The following is a 15,979-nucleotide window of genomic DNA, read 5'->3' as shown; positions in this document are numbered from 1 at the left end:
AGCTAATGCCTATGAATGCTAGTCCTGGGGTGTAATCATTATGCTGATTCTGTTGCAAACCGTTTACTCCAAACAGAAAACGCAAACGAGAGTTTCTATTGGACAAATTCAGGTAGAACCCTCCCCGTTTTGTTCAGTTTTCTCTGGTTTGGTTCTTAAATGGTAAATGTTTCTGTCATGAATACAACCCCTGGCTGAAAGCGTGGCACATCATCAGGAAGTACAGTGTCCCGTGTGGCTCAGTTGGCAGAGCATGGTGTTTGCAACACCAGGGTTGTGGGTTCGATTCCCACGGGGGACCAGTACGGAGAAAAAATGTATGAAATGTATGCATTCACTACTGTAAGTCGCTCTGGATAAGAGCGTCTGCTAAAATGAATAAAAATGTTAAAAAATTCAAAAGTTAAAAACTACCATTAGCCACTCTTACATGGTGGTGGAAAATGTGTTTCATAAAGAAAGTACCCATATTTTCCGCATTCTCATCATTAAAACATTCTCAATTCAGACTCGATTTATGTACAAACTGGTCCATGGAGGATATATGTGTTATACACTAAATAGCTAGCTGCATGCATTCGCTTTGGACGTTACACTAAAACGACTCAATATCACCATCTGCCGGCCTTTGGGGCCATTAGCTACACTTAATATCCTACATCGATTTTTAGATGCAGTTCTTTGGGATTGAGTTTGGGATTGGGGTAGGCAAATCTGTTCCTAGATGTGCTTGGAGAGGCAACAAATATACTGATAACGAAAGGGGCATGTTCAGGTGCTTGGAACGCCAGATAACCTTTGGAGCGCACAGAAGTGTTGCGCATGGAAGGCAGGGTACTTCCTGTTTTCTCCTCAGATTTTTTTCTTGCTTGCCAGAGAGCGCTTTCTATATTGAGTAATGGGGAAACAGGCATCCACCCACCTAACTAGTAACGTTAGGTCTGCACTTATGGACATTTCCAAATGAATCACAGGACATCTTGAAACTATGTGGTTTTGTAGTTTAACGATGGACTCGATACGTCAAGCGTGAATAGTGAGACACAACAAGGGGTAGTGCTAACTACCTCCACACTAGCAAGGATAACTAGCTAGTGAACGTAAACTAGCTAACGTGATATAATCAGCTACGATTTACTGTTGTGAATGGTGTAACGTTACCTAGCTAACGTTTCCGTGCCAGACAGTCAAACAGAGTAACGTTTCTCTTTGAAAAGTATTTCCTCAACCAGGAAAGAGGTGAGTTGAAACCATCATGGTTGTTTCTACTAGATGCATAGTTTATGGCACAGCGTCTCATTTTAAACTAACCAAATGAGCTAACTAAGTAAGTAAAGCCATAAAACCTGTGAAACCATTGCTAATCATTGGAGCTACGAAGCTAGCTCGCGTTATATTCTGAATCTGACAGCGGAATCGAGATTTGTTGCATTAGCTAATGAACCATATTATTCTAGCTCAATAACAGTGATTGTGACTTAACATAGAAGGTTAACTGATCAAAAGACCAGTTTTATTCAATTTGTCATCTTACTATTACACTCAGTGTAAGGTGTTTTGTTAGGAAATGTCAAAATAAATGGATAGGGTTAGTACCATCAATAGCAGATCGATATCGCCATCTGCCGGCCTTTCGGCTAGGTTAGCAGTATATTTTCAGCTGTCAGTCAGCCACTGCCAGCAGAGGTTATAAACGGAAGTCTCATCAGCCTGTTAACTGCTATTTCGTCCTATTGAGACTCACCTCTCCTCCACTCCCATCCTCTCTTCCTTGGTGTCTGCCATCATTCCTCAGTTGTATTAATTACTGTTTGGAGGCATCCAAGCAGCAGGTCGTCCTGCATCCCTATAAATCATGTATTAAACGGATGTCTCGTTCAGCGGTATAGCACTCATACAGTGTAGTGCTCACACTCCAGTCTTCTGCAAATGGTACATTGAAGTCATCTATTTGACATTATATGCCGTTATGTTTATTAATGGTTGAGTATCAGTTGTATTCTGAAACTTAGGCTAAATGTGATTGGGAGTTCCATAGGGCGGCGCACAATTGACCCAGCGTAGTTAGGGTTTGGCCGGGGTAGGCCCTCATTGTAAATAAGAATTTGTTCTTAACTGACTTGCCTAGTTAAATAAAGAAATGAACTATTGCTGTCTGGAACGGCAGAATAGAATGGCAGTTTTGTAAAAGGACTTTCTGCTGTAAGACAAAGATGATACTAAAATCAAATCAGTTCATTCAGAATAACAGCAGCATGTCATTCAGTGAAGGAGTAGTTTATACACTCCCCCTTCCAGCCAACCACAAAAGAGCATTGATTTAGCACATAATAGCTAATCGACGCTTGCTTGGAAGTGTTTTTCTTGACAGTGCTTTGGCTTATGTGTACAAATGCCATAGTAGCTATAGTGACTTCATTATGTAGTATTGTCCTTGGTAACAGATTGTCACTGGATTTATGAAGCATTAAGAGATGATATAGTGCAACGTTTCTGTGACGTTCCTGACTTATTGGGTTTCTATGAAACCGTATTTATGATGTTGTACAAGATACTGTTAGCTTTGTTCACTCTTACGGGAGTGACGCTCAGTCATCTCTCAACATTGATTCGCTTATGGGTTGTTCCACCTCAAAAAGCACAAGAAAGAGGATTTCAACACCCACCGGGTGATTCTCAGAAACCAGTTAACCATAGCAGTAGCAAATTGAATTAGAAAACCATTATGCATTTGCAACAATCAACTATCATTCTGAATACTAAGATGCCTAGTTTATGGCACAGTGTCTCATTTTAAATACATTTGAAAGACTTGAGAAATTACTTTTTCTAAAAAGAGGCATTTTTTTCATGCTTAAGTCCACTTTTGACGTTTGAAAATACATGCACATAATTACAGTACTTATGCTAAAATAAGAGGTATTTTAGTCGATTGCATTAAGATGTTGTTTTATGCAAATAATTTGGGATTAACAAGTGACACAGTTTGATGATCTATTGGGTTACTGAATCTCTAATAGAGCTCAGTACAGTTTGATGATGTATTGGGTTACTGAATCTCTAATAGAGCTCAGTACAGTTTGATGATCTATTGGGTTACTGAATCTCTAATAGAGCTCAGTACAGTTTGATGATGTATTGGGTTACTGAATCTCTAATAGAGCTCAGTACAGTTTGATGATCTATTGGGTTACTGAATCTCTAATAGAGCTCAGTACAGTTTGATGATGTATTGGGTTACTGAATCTCTAATAGAGCTCAGTACAGTTTGATGATCTATTGGGTTACTGAATCTCTAATAGAGCTCAGTACAGTTTGATGACGTGTTGGGTTACTGAATCTCTAATAGAGCTCAGTACAGTTTGATGACGTATTGGGTTACTGAATCTCTAATAGAGCTCAGTACAGTTTGATGATCTATTGGGTTACTGAATCTCTAATAGAGCTCAGTACAGTTTGATGACGTGTTGGGTTACTGAATCTCTAATAGAGCTCAGTACAGTTTGATCAGTACAGTTTGATGACGTATTGGGTTACTGAATCTCTAATAGAGCTCAGTACAGTTTGATGATCTATTGGGTTACTGAATCTCTAATAGAGCTCAGTACAGTTTGATGATGTATTGGGTTACTGAATCTCTAATAGAGCTCAGTACAGTTTGATGATCTATTGGGTTACTGAATCTCTAATAGAGCTCAGTACAGTTTGATGACGTGTTGGGTTACTGAATCTCTAATAGAGCTCAGTACAGTTTGATGACGTATTGGGTTACTGAATCTCTAATAGAGCTCAGTACAGTTTGATGACGTATTGGGTTACTGAATCTCTAATAGAGCTCAGTACAGTTTGATGACGTATTGGGTTACTGAATCTCTAATAGAGCTCAGTACAGTTTGATGACGTGTTGGGTTATTGAATCTCTAATAGAGCTCAGTACAGTTTGATGATGTATTGGGTTACTGAATCTCTAATAGAGCTCAGTACAGTTTGATGACGTATTGGGTTACTGAATCTCTAATAGAGCTCAGTACAGTTTAATGGCAAACTGAAACACTAATTACCAAAACCTGCTTATTATTACCGTAATGCACCAATATTTAGGAAATATATTTAGGAAATACTAGTTTCCCCCTGTTCAGAGAAATGAGTCATTAAAGTTGTTAGGTTTATGTCCCATCCTGCGTCCTGATATTACCCGGTTCTGACCACTAGATGGTGTTCTTCCATCTAGTGGTCAGAACCTAGTAATATCAGGATTCACTGAGAACAATTACATAGGATGAAGAAACAATACTCAGAGCCACAGCTCCATACTACTTGTCAGACATGGAGAACTGATACTGTATACTCGTTGGGGTGGGGGGTGGCTTTTGACCCTATTTGGATTCCTCATGTCTTACTCATTGTTAGAAAATGTTTTGGTCTAAATCAGATGTTAGGTACTATATTTATTGAATGTTATATGAATCCTAGAAGTTAAAATGGCCAATTTGGGGCAATCAATCTACTTAATTTCTCAGATCATTATATTTCAGTAAAATAATGTTGCAGGAATGCAGATCTTACATGTTTCTAACAACAGAAATGATTTCAGAACAATCTGAGATGGTGGGTGTCATGGCTTGCTGAAATGACATGGAACAACCCCTACGAGATATTAGCATTCCACTTCCTTTGTCTAAAGCAAGTTTTACCAGAAATGACTCAAACTGAATTAATTTTAGGGATAGGAGCAAAGGCCTTTCAATTGTTGGCTGTTTGACAAAACAAATTATATGCATCATGATTTTATGATTAACTAGGCTAACGCAAACATTCCACACCTGCGCTTATCAAATCCATAGAGGGATCCTTGCATTCTGGCTATTCGCTACGCCCAATTTGCAGGGTGTGTGTGTGTGTGTGTGTGTGTGTGTGTGTGTGTGTGTGTGTGTGTGTGTGTGTGTGTGTGTGTGTGTGTGTGTGTGTGTGTGTGTGTGTGTGTGTGAGAGAGAGAGAGTGACACACTGACCCGGTGAATTAGCTAGATGCAGTTACTGCTATGCTAACACATCCAGGCTATCAGCAGCAGATGGTAATGTCTGGGCTGAGTGGGGAAAATGATAGCCATGGCCAGACTGGACATCATGCCCACTAACACAGCAGGTGGGCTCGAAGCCTGTTGTGTGTCGGCAGACTGTCCAGAGTCTGTCGCTAGGCACTAACCAGGCTACAATACTGTCGTGTATGTTGGAGACAACCAGAGGATGGGGGAGGGCACTGTGTGGTCTTGTGCATTTGTGTGTGTAGTAATGTGTTTATCTCATGTTGATTGTCACTATGAGGCTACTTACTCACTGGCCTATATCCCTGGCTGTTAGGGATGCTTTTACAAACATGATATGAAAACAATTTTGGCAGGAATGTCAGTTGGACCAGGGTTCCCCTCAAAGCCGATAGGCTAAAGCTCAATTAAGCTAGTCTGGCTAATCATAAAAGTGAGATTGAATTGGCCACATCAATGGATGTAATTCTGACCTCTCGTAGGCCAGATTTCAGAGGGGGAAGTTTTTCCTAGCCACTGTGCTTCTACATCTACATTGCTTGCTCGTTGGGGATTTATGTTGGGTATCTGTATAAGCACCTTGTAGCAACTGCTTTTGTAAAAATGGCTTTATAAAATACATTTGATTGATAAATACATTTGAAAAGGCAGTGAATACTCTGGTTTTTGTGAACTTGTTTTTTTTTTCTTCATATTGTTTGACATATATAGCTATATTTAGTACCCTGACATTCTGTTTCTACTAAACGGGGGCCAAAACTGACCACAGAGACATTTTGACCAGGCTAATTGACTTGCTTTAGAATACTCAGACTAACAGGAACTTCACTCTCCTCTCCACTCACTCCCTTTGTCCGTTACTGTCTGTTTGCACAGATGATTGAATTGCATGTCAACGTTGCTACGTCGCCGTAGTTCAGATGCGTTTAGATTATGCAACACACAGGTCTCTAGCCTTTTCAGTCAAACATTTGTTTTCAGTCTACAACGCCACGTTCCAACAAATAATAGAAAAGCGAACGCATTCCAACAATACTGTCTGTACGGTCAATGCAACATTGACACTTCACTTCCTTATCACTTCTGTATACACCTGTAGTTTCTCATTTACCACCTCTATATATTTACACTACAACAACTGCACATTCCAACAACATAGAAAATGCATTGGCACATCAGACATCACTTCGTTGACACCTACATCTGTAGCCTATTCCTAACCATCCAAATCCTTTTCCCAGCAGCATGTGGCGAGAGCTGCATCCGTTCTAGAATGAAGAAGAGCCCGACGCACCGTTGCAGGGACATCGAGAGGCAAGCCGGTTACCTGCAGCCCGAGCACTGTGCCCCTCCCCCGACCCGCCCCCGCTCCGACGCCATGTGGTTTATCCGCGACTGCTGCGGCATCGTGTGCGGCGTCATCACCTGGTGCCTGGTCTTCTACGCCGAGTTCGTGGTGCTCTTCGTCATGCTGCTGCCCGCCAAGAACCTGCTCTATAGTCTAATCAACGGGGCACTGTTCAGTACCCTCGCCTTCCTCGCTCTGGCTTCGCACGCCCGGGCCATGTGCACAGACCCGGTTAGTCTGGCTGGCTTTGTCTGTCTGTCTCAGTGATTCTGTGGCTTTGTTCCCCCCCCCCCCCCAAGTATGCAGTTGTACACTTTCCTTCACGGATTTGAAAGAGAATGACTGGAATAAAAAAATATGGTGGGTATTCTTACTAGCCCATGCCTCCACCAATCCAATGCTTTTAGATTGGCGGGCAGTGGTGAACGAGTACACACTTCAGGAGAAAGGAGATTTTATTGGGAAACACCCAGTGAGTCAGTGAATGGACTCTCAGGCTAAACTGTCAAATGCAGTGCTTTCAGTCTAGAAATAAGTTGTCTTCACTAGAAAACCTGCTTGTAGAGAACTCCTTCAGAACTGTGTGTATTGTTTTCAGATAGGTTTCAGATATGAGTGAATGCCCCTGTCCTAACCCGTGCCTCTCTCCCAGGGTGCGGTGCCTAAAGGGAACGCCACCAAGGAGTTTATCGAGAGCCTGCAGCTCAAGCCCGGTCAGGTGGTCTACAAATGTCCCAAGTGCTGCAGTATAAAGCCTGACAGAGCTCACCACTGCAGGTACAGTACAGGACTGCTGCAGTCTAGTCTGTCCTGTTACACTTATTTTCATCCAATGTTCTCTCCTGCCAATGTTGTTTAGCCTCAGCCTTGCGGCATTACTTCTACCCACTGGTACTTACTGGATGGCTAAGGAGTTGTTCCCTGGACTTTGAAGTGCTTGAACCTAGTTTCAAGGGGACGACAATGGCTAAAACGAAAAGGGATTAGTTGAAGTAGGAATTGGGAAAAAAAGTACGTAGCAACAAAAAAATGTGAATTGATGTGACCATATAGTATAAATATCATGACACCGTACTGTAACACTTGTTCCACCTTCAGAGAATACCATGGCATCAGAGCACCTCTATTAAAGCATATTGCAGCTCCATATGGCAGATGATTGCTGATGATGTGTCAGGGCCTAGTTGAGTTGTCAGTCTGCTACCCTCTCACTTCAATAATATATCTCCGCCGTGACTCCCCTGTGTGATGGGGGAGTACAGTCCAGTTCAGCAGGTTATTCCCATCGCTCACCTCCAACAATGTCAACATGTCGTTTGTCCCAAATGTAACCCTATTCCCTATATAGTGTGCCATTATAGGGACTAGAGTGCCATTTGGGGCGCAGACAGTGTGCACCATGCAGCTAAGGCTAGAAGGAGTGGAGGATCTCTCCACTCACTCTGCTGTGTTGGTGTGCGTGTTTTGAATTGCTGGATTGAATTAACTAGGCGTTGTGGCTGGTCTTCATGCTTCCAGAAGGAGCAGCTTGTGTTTCCAGGCCTCTTCTCTATGTGGCTGCACCATGCTGTTATGTTCGTGTGTGTGTGTGCCCCTCGCAGTGTGTGTAAACGCTGTATCAAGAAGATGGACCACCATTGCCCATGGGTCAACAACTGCGTAGGAGAGAAGAACCAGAAATTCTTTGTGCTTTTCACAGTGAGTGTTTTTAGCCTCGAGCTACTCAGCTATTACTCGAACATACATTCACCACAAGCTGTTATTGACTCACGCACATGAGGTGCTGCTACTTGTCTCCAGCAATCATACCTTACAGTTAATGCTGACTAATTCAAATGTCCTCCTACAGACCTGCAAATTCTCGCCCACATTCATCAATACAACACATTATTCCATTATGTCCAAAATCTTGACCAAATTATGATAAATACTTTTTCAAAATAAGAGCACTGCATGGTTAACTGATGTAATGTTACTACTGTGTTACCTGATGATGTAATATTTGTCTCCCTTCAGATGTACATTGCACTGATATCCCTCCATGCCCTGGTGATGGTGGCCTTCCATTTTATCTTCTGCTTTGAGTCAGACTGGACGAGTGAGTACCATGCTGTTCAGCTATGCGTTAGCATGCTCTGTCAAATCCACCATACTGTGTTTAACTTTGCGTGGTTATTCCGCAACAGAGAAACACATTTCATGGATTTGGTGTTGTGGTTTCCATTTGTAATTATTTATTTCCACTACTTCATAAGTGTCATGTTGTTTTCCTTTCCAGTTCCCTGATTCTTCTCCTTTCACATCCTTTGACTCTCTCTTTGTTAAAGCATGACTTAATTGGTCAATGACACATACAGGATATCAACCTTTGTCTCTCCTGCCCCCTAAGATAATACTTACCTGATGAGAAGGAATCCAGCACCCCTCTCCTCAGTTTCCAGACTATCAGTGCCCTCCAGTTTACACCTCTTCTCTCCCTTCTTTCCCTCGGCCCTCCCCAGAGTGCAGTACATTCTCTCCTCCTGCGACCGTCATCCTCCTCATCTTCCTGTGCTTTGAGGGACTCCTCTTCCTCATTTTCACCTCAGTGATGTTTGGGACCCAGGTCCATTCCATCTGTACCGATGAGACGGTAAGTGACCTGAACACACTACCAGCATCCCTTTGCTCCCATTCACTCCCCCACTCAATGTTCCCCTCTTCCTTCTTAACCATCGCTGCTCAGCAGGTTTGGGGTTGATTCCATTTTAACATTTAGGAAGTCAACTGGAATTCCAATTCCATTTTTTGTCATGGAAAAGCGTTGAGGACAATTGGAATTAGAATTCCAGTTTGCTTCCTGAATTGAAATGGAATTGGCCCCAACCATGCTGCTGAGTTATTAGATCCAGATTGCACATGGCTTTATTCAGCTTCTTGATGGAACTGTCCCCAAGATCTATAAGAAGCTAGGATCATTTTGAGACACATGGTCTCCTGATGTTTTGCCTGTTGGATCTTATCTACAGGGCATAGAGCAGTTGAAAAAGGAGGAGAGAAGATGGGTTAAAAGGACAAAGTGGATGAACATGAGGGTGGTATTTGGCCATCCGTTCTCTATAGCCTGGCTAAGTCCCTTTGCAACCCCTGACCACGGGAAGGCAGACTATTACCAGTACGTTGTCTGACAAGAAGAAGCCAAGCTCCAGCACTCATGCTACCAGCCTGTCTTTCAGGGTGCGGACTGATGAGGCGATGGTGTTCCCACCGCCTGACTTCACTGAGCATGAACTCTTGACACTTCTTCTCCTTTTCTGTTTTTGATCATTTTTTTAAATCTTCTTTGTGAAAAAAAATCTTTATCTGCCCGTTTTTAATACTTGTCACTTATTTTGGTTTCTTTCTTTGCCTGGTGTTGATTTTGATATCTGTATGAAATATACGTTCTGTTCCCTTCTGTTCACAATCACAGCCAAGCCCTGCAAAACCATCAACTGTAAAATGAGTCTCTGCTTTTCTCACGTTTATCATTAAAGAAAGCCTTTATTGATGTAACCTAGCCAGAGACTGTATCTGACTTGGCTATAAACTAGACTTTACCATTGGGATAGAAAGGGTAGACACTCTTAAACCCAACGTACAGTATTTCCTGTATTTGGTCATGTCCTGTTTGAGGACTAGGCCTAAACAAAGCAAACGCATGAGCTGAATTCAGATGGGCTTTTCAGTGGACGAAAACGATCAGTTCCGATAGGCATATTTTCTCTTCCAATGTTGCAGTACATCAGCCTTTCCATAATGTATCCTAAATGGTATAAGCTATAGCCTTGGTGCCGTTGCCACGCTGTTGATGTACTACCGACCCACAAGGCATTACATTTGCTGTTTAGAACAGTCAAATCTGTTGCTGCAAGCTGCAGATTCTTTGCCTTATAGGCAATGCTCCCTCTAAGCAGCGTGCATGTGCGGCTGCTCACCTCCTGCAGGACTGCCGCACAGAAGAAATGCCATGCCGCGCAGACTCGAGAGATTGAACTTCACTGAGTTCACCTCATTAGTTTGCACTACATAGATCAACGTTTTTTCTGTGATTGAATCAACATTATAAACTGGGATGTTCGAGCCCTGAATGCTGAATAGCTGACAGCTATATCAGACTGTATACCACGGGTATGACAAAACATGTATTTTTACTGCTCTAATTACGTTGGTAAACAGTTTATAATAGCAGTAAGGCACCTCAGGGGTTTGTGGTGTATGGCCAATATACCACCGCTAAGGGCTGTATCCAGGCACTCCACGTTGCGTCGTGCTGAAGAACAGCCCGTAGCCGTGGTATATTGGCCATATACCATACCCCCTCAGGCCTTATTGCTTAATTATATCAGCCCCTTTAAGCTGTTTTTGAAAACTAGTCAGGTAAAAAGCATGTGTGTCTTAATTAAAGGGGACAGTGTTGTATTTTGAGACCGGCTTGAATATGGAAATGAGCCAGTAGGCAGAGGGGTAGGCTACATTGTCTAATTATCTGAATGGTAATAATAGTTGATTATTTCTAAAGTGGTTTCTTGCATCATGCAATGTACATATTTGGCCCATGGTGTTACAGACCAAGTAAAAAGTCATTAATTAATGTCAAACCCTTCATAATGTAAAAATGTTTAAAGGTATAATGCAATGTAGACCTGCATTAAACACCACATATAGACTACTGTAGGCCTGAACACCTCATATAGACTACTGTAGGCCTGAACACCACATATAGACTACTGTAGGCCTGAACACCACATATAGACTACTGTGGGCCTGCATTGAACATCACATACAGACTACTGTAGGCCTGAACACCTCATATAGACTACTGTAGGCCTGAACACCTCATATAGACTACTGTAGGCCTGAACACCTCATATAGACTACTGTAGACCTGAACACCACATATAGACTACTGTAGACCTGAACACCTCATATAGACTACGGTAGACCTGTATTGAACAACTCATATAGACTACTGTAGGCCTGTATTGAACAACTCATATAGACTCCTGTAGGCCTGTATTGAACAACTCATATAGACTCCTGTAGGCCTGCATTGAACACCACATACAGACTACTGTAGGCCTGCATTGAACACCACATACAGACTACTGTAGGCCTGTATTGAACACCACATATAGACTACTGTAGGCCTGTATTGAACAACTCATATAGACTACTGTAGGCCTGTATTGAACACCTCATAGACTACTGTAGGCCTGAACACCACATATAGACTATTGTAGGCCTGTATTGAACAACTCATATAGACTCCTGTAGGCCTGCATTGAACACCACATATAGACTACTGTAGGCCTGCATTGAACACCACATATAGACTACTGTAGGCCTGAACACCTCATATAGACTACTGTAGGCCTGTGTTGAACCCCTCATATAGACTACTGTAGGCCTGAACACCACATACAGACTACTGTAGACCTGAACACCTCATATAGACTACTGTAGGCCTGCATTGAACACCACATAGACTACTGTAGGCTATATCATAGAAATAGCTGTTGATTTCTATCTGAACATGTTATGGGATTTGCTCCATTGGTTTTGTCGGTAGGACTACATTATGCTCAAATAGCCACAATAGCCTATTGGCTACTGTCTAAAACTGTAAGGGTACCGCCTCAGTATTCACTGTAATCGTGTGCCGGAACTTGCACAAAATTCTCACAACGTTCAAGTTTCTGCTCACAACACCTAAAATTTGCTCAGTCCCCCCCCCAAATGTTTGCTTATAGGACAGTACACCATGGACAATGACAGTTGGGTAAAGATATTTTTGTAGCTCTGTAACCTTAAATATCAGCTTAATAGGGTATCTGCTTCCTCTCACAGACTGTCAGTCATGTCCATGTGCAGGATGGGTCCCCTCCAAAGGTCATGACAGGATGAGATTGGGAACAACAATGGATTGAGAGTCCAACTGCAGTAGCGGCTGGTGACAATGGTGGATGGTTGTCTGTTGTAGAATGATGTCTTACTGGCTGGTGTATGTGACAACTGTTTCTATAGAAAAAGTACTGTAATGCCCTCTGAGATTTTCATTTGATCACTGAATAACTCCAAAACTGGTAAATCAAATGTACATATTATTGAACTTTTTGGAACAGAAGCATGCAGCTAAGTGTAATTCCCCTGTGTTCACTAAATGGAATTTGTTAAATGTCATATCAAAACCAGGCTACCGGCTTGACATTGTGTTTATGAATCTGGCACAGCTAAGCTTTGCGGGACAAACATTGGTAATGACATTTAGGCCAGTGAAACGTGCACTGAAACCTGAAAGAACATTGTGGACAATGCTAACTAGTTCACACACTATGAAAAGGCACAGACCGGTCTCCTAGAGACAGTCTAAGAGACGGTGTAGATTGGCTCAAAGCAATTGGGCACCAATGGCAAACAAACAAGCTTCATTCAAAGCAGATACTTCAGTGAAAATGCCTTTGTCTGTGAGAAAATGATCACACAATCAATCGTGAGTTCACAAGCCTTACTATAGAAAGAGTATGGGCTGTTGGTGATGAACAGAATGGCTATGGCTACATCCCAATTGGGGCTCCATTCCCACAGGGCTCTAGTCAAAAGTAGTGTACTGTGTAGGGAATAGAGTGCCATTTGGGACACAGCCTAACTCATGTAGAATATTTTTGGTGCCATATTTTCTGGCTTACGAATGAGGAATCTCTGAACTCTTTCACCCTCCCTGCATATCATTTTGTACAGCTTATGGTGGAATGTACCATTGAGGCCACAGGGGAACTTTCAGAAACTTTTGCCTTTTATGAAAATGCATTTTACAGACTGTCAAAGCCATGCTGAATGAACACAATGGTTATGTATTCATCAAACAAAAATGTTTCTCTCTTAATTGAGAATGCAGAGTGCATTTGCACGGCATGGGTGTCATTTGAAATGTGTATGGACCACATTTGATAGATTTTTAAAAAATGTATTAGGAAGAATAAAATAAACTTTGAAGTCACTAAAGCAGCATGACACTATCATGACAGTCACCTTTCCTGTTTGTTTTTATTTTTACCCCTTTTTCTCCCCAATTGGTAGTTAGTCTTGTCCCATCGCTGCAACTCCCGTACTGACTCGGGAGAGGAGACGGTAGAGAGCAATGCGTCCTCCGAAACACGACCCTACCAAGCAGCACTGCTTTTTGACACACTGCACGCTTAACCCGGAAGTCAGCCACACCAATGTGTTGGAGGAAACACCATACACCTGGCGACCGAAGTCAGAGTGCAGGCAGCCGGCCCGCCACAGGAGTCGCTGGAGCGCGATGGGTCAAGGAAATTCTGACCGCCCAAACCCTCCCCTAACCCAGACGATGCTGGGCCAATTGTGCGCCGCCTCATGGGTCTCCCAGACGGCTGTGTCACAGCCCGGGATCGAACCCAGATCTGTAGTGATGCCTCAAGCACTGTGATGCTCCACTCGAGAGGCCGGACAGTCACTTTTTCTAAGTAGTTAATTTGTTTATGAATAGGTGACTTTAAAGTTTAAGATGCTTCAATCAAATCTACTACCATATCTTTCTGAGTTGGTGTACCTTTTTTTTATTTTAAAGCAGAACACTCAACTACCTAAATCTCAATACTGCTATCTCCTACTTGAACTGATGGACCCTTATAAGCTCTGTAGTGACTCACATATAACTGGGTATAACTCTATTATATAACTATGAAAATGGTGGCTTTTTGGACAGCAAACTTTTACAAATGTTAATTATTTTATTTTATCAAAACATATAGTCAGATAATAGTTAACCACTTAACGTTATAAATCAACATAAATGACAGCTTAACATATTTTTATATTTTTACAACTTTACATTTTTTTTAAATGCTTGTGCTGCCTTTTTGTCACTGGTGTTACCTATATTTTAGATGACAATTCAGGCTTTCTAGAATGTAATTTCAGTCTTTTTTAATTATGTGATTACAATATTGAAACAGTAATAACATGCTAATAAGTATTTTTTTTATATAATTGTTGAGGGTTTTATAAAACATTACTTTGAGAAAAAAGTTTGTGGTGTTATTGATTGTCACTGGCGTTACCAGCAAGAACGATAACAATAGTGACAAATCTGCAGACAAGATGGCATATCTAAGACGGCGGCCACTGTAGCTCAAACCACACTTCTTAAATGATAAATAAATCACTTAATCGTGCAATTGTATTTCCTTTCCCCTTACTATAAACTGTGTGACACATCTTAAGTCCTCACATGAAATTACCAAGTTAATCATCAAATTGTTAACATATGAAGAGAGAGTGCACACTCACCATGTGCTTTTCAAAACAGTCCTGTCTCTAATGAACCTTTGACCCAGGAAGAAGTTGGCAAGGATGTTGCATTTTTCTCAAAGTGGTGGTTTTTATACATTTTAACACCAGTGACATGAAATTGAGGGACAGCTATTACTTGTAAATTATTTGTAATATTTATTTGATATTTCAGTTTTTAAGTAGTCCACTAAATAACTATAATACTTGTCTTTGTATTATGACATTTAAAGAGGGAGAAAAACTCAAAATATGTTACTAAACCATGACTCCTGAAACAATATTTTTTGTGTCATTATCTCACACTTTTAAATGTTTTTCCTGGTGAATAAGGCCGGGACAGGAAACCCACCATTTTCGTAGAATGACCTAACTATCAAATACTGTGACTAAAGTTGACTATCATATCAGACTAAATGCTCTCCAAAAATACATTATTTTATATTTAAAAGGTGCTTCCTTTTCCAGCTCATTACAGTTTGACCTTTTAACCAAATAACTTCAACTAATTATCTGCTCATCATCTACACGCCTCACAGGCATGTATTAATTCTTTGTAGATTTGTAGATTAATTCTTTGTAGATGTTCCTGAATCTGATTGATGTCTGTCTGTGCCAGAGTCACTTTGAGGAGAGACATCAGAAGTAATGGGGTATGAGGTTCCTTAGAAAGAGACTGGTTCAAGGCTCATGTTACCCCCTTTCAGTACATTAATGGTAGACTCCGCTACATGACATACAGTGCCTTCAGAAAGTATTCACACCCCTTGACTTTTTCCACATTTTGTTGTGTTACAGCTTGAATTTAAAAGGGACTCAATATAGTTTTTTTTTTATCACTGGCCTTCACACAATAACACATAAAATATAAGTGGAAAATGTTTACAAATGAATTCAAAATGAAAAGCTGAAATGTCTTAAATCAATAAGTATTCAACCCCTTTTTGTTATGGCAAGCCTACATACGTTCAGGAGTAAAGGTGTGCTTAATGAGTCAGATAATAAGTTGCATGGACTCGCTCTGTGTGCAATGATTTTTGAATGACTACCTTATCTCTGTACACCACACATACAATTATCTGTAAGGGCCCTCAGTTGACCAGTGAATTTCAACCACAAAGACAAGGGAGGTTTTCCAATGCCTTGCAAAGAAGGGCACCTATTGGTAAATGGATAGAAATAAAAAAGCAGACATTGAATATCCCTATGAGCATGGTGAAGCTATTAATTACACTATGGATGGTGTATCAATA

General features: G+C 41.3%; 1 protein-coding gene across 2 annotated transcripts; it reads left to right on the top strand.

Moving 5' to 3' along the window:
• The first annotated feature begins 663 nt into the window (after positions 1–663).
• On the top strand, positions 664–15,009 carry LOC106588206 (palmitoyltransferase ZDHHC3). Of its 2 annotated transcripts, none has more exons than XM_014176970.2 (7): positions 664–1,239; positions 6,289–6,623; positions 7,045–7,169; positions 7,994–8,090; positions 8,409–8,490; positions 8,894–9,024; positions 9,401–15,009. In XM_014176970.2, the coding sequence occupies exons 2-7, from the start codon at positions 6,318–6,320 to the stop codon at positions 9,557–9,559; spliced, it is 900 nt and encodes a 299-aa protein (XP_014032445.1). In that variant the 5' UTR covers positions 664–1,239; positions 6,289–6,317; the 3' UTR covers positions 9,560–15,009. The 2 variants fall into 2 exon arrangements, with proteins under 2 accessions (XP_014032445.1, XP_014032444.1); XM_014176969.2 differs by having other exon boundaries at positions 6,286–6,623.
• Positions 15,010–15,979: the final 970 nt, after the last annotated feature.

The sequence above is a fragment of the Salmo salar genome, chromosome ssa27 (assembly GCF_905237065.1).
Source record: "Salmo salar chromosome ssa27, Ssal_v3.1, whole genome shotgun sequence".
NCBI classification, from domain to species: Eukaryota; Metazoa; Chordata; class Actinopteri; order Salmoniformes; family Salmonidae; genus Salmo; species Salmo salar.
This window is presented reverse-complemented; position numbering and strand designations above follow the sequence as displayed.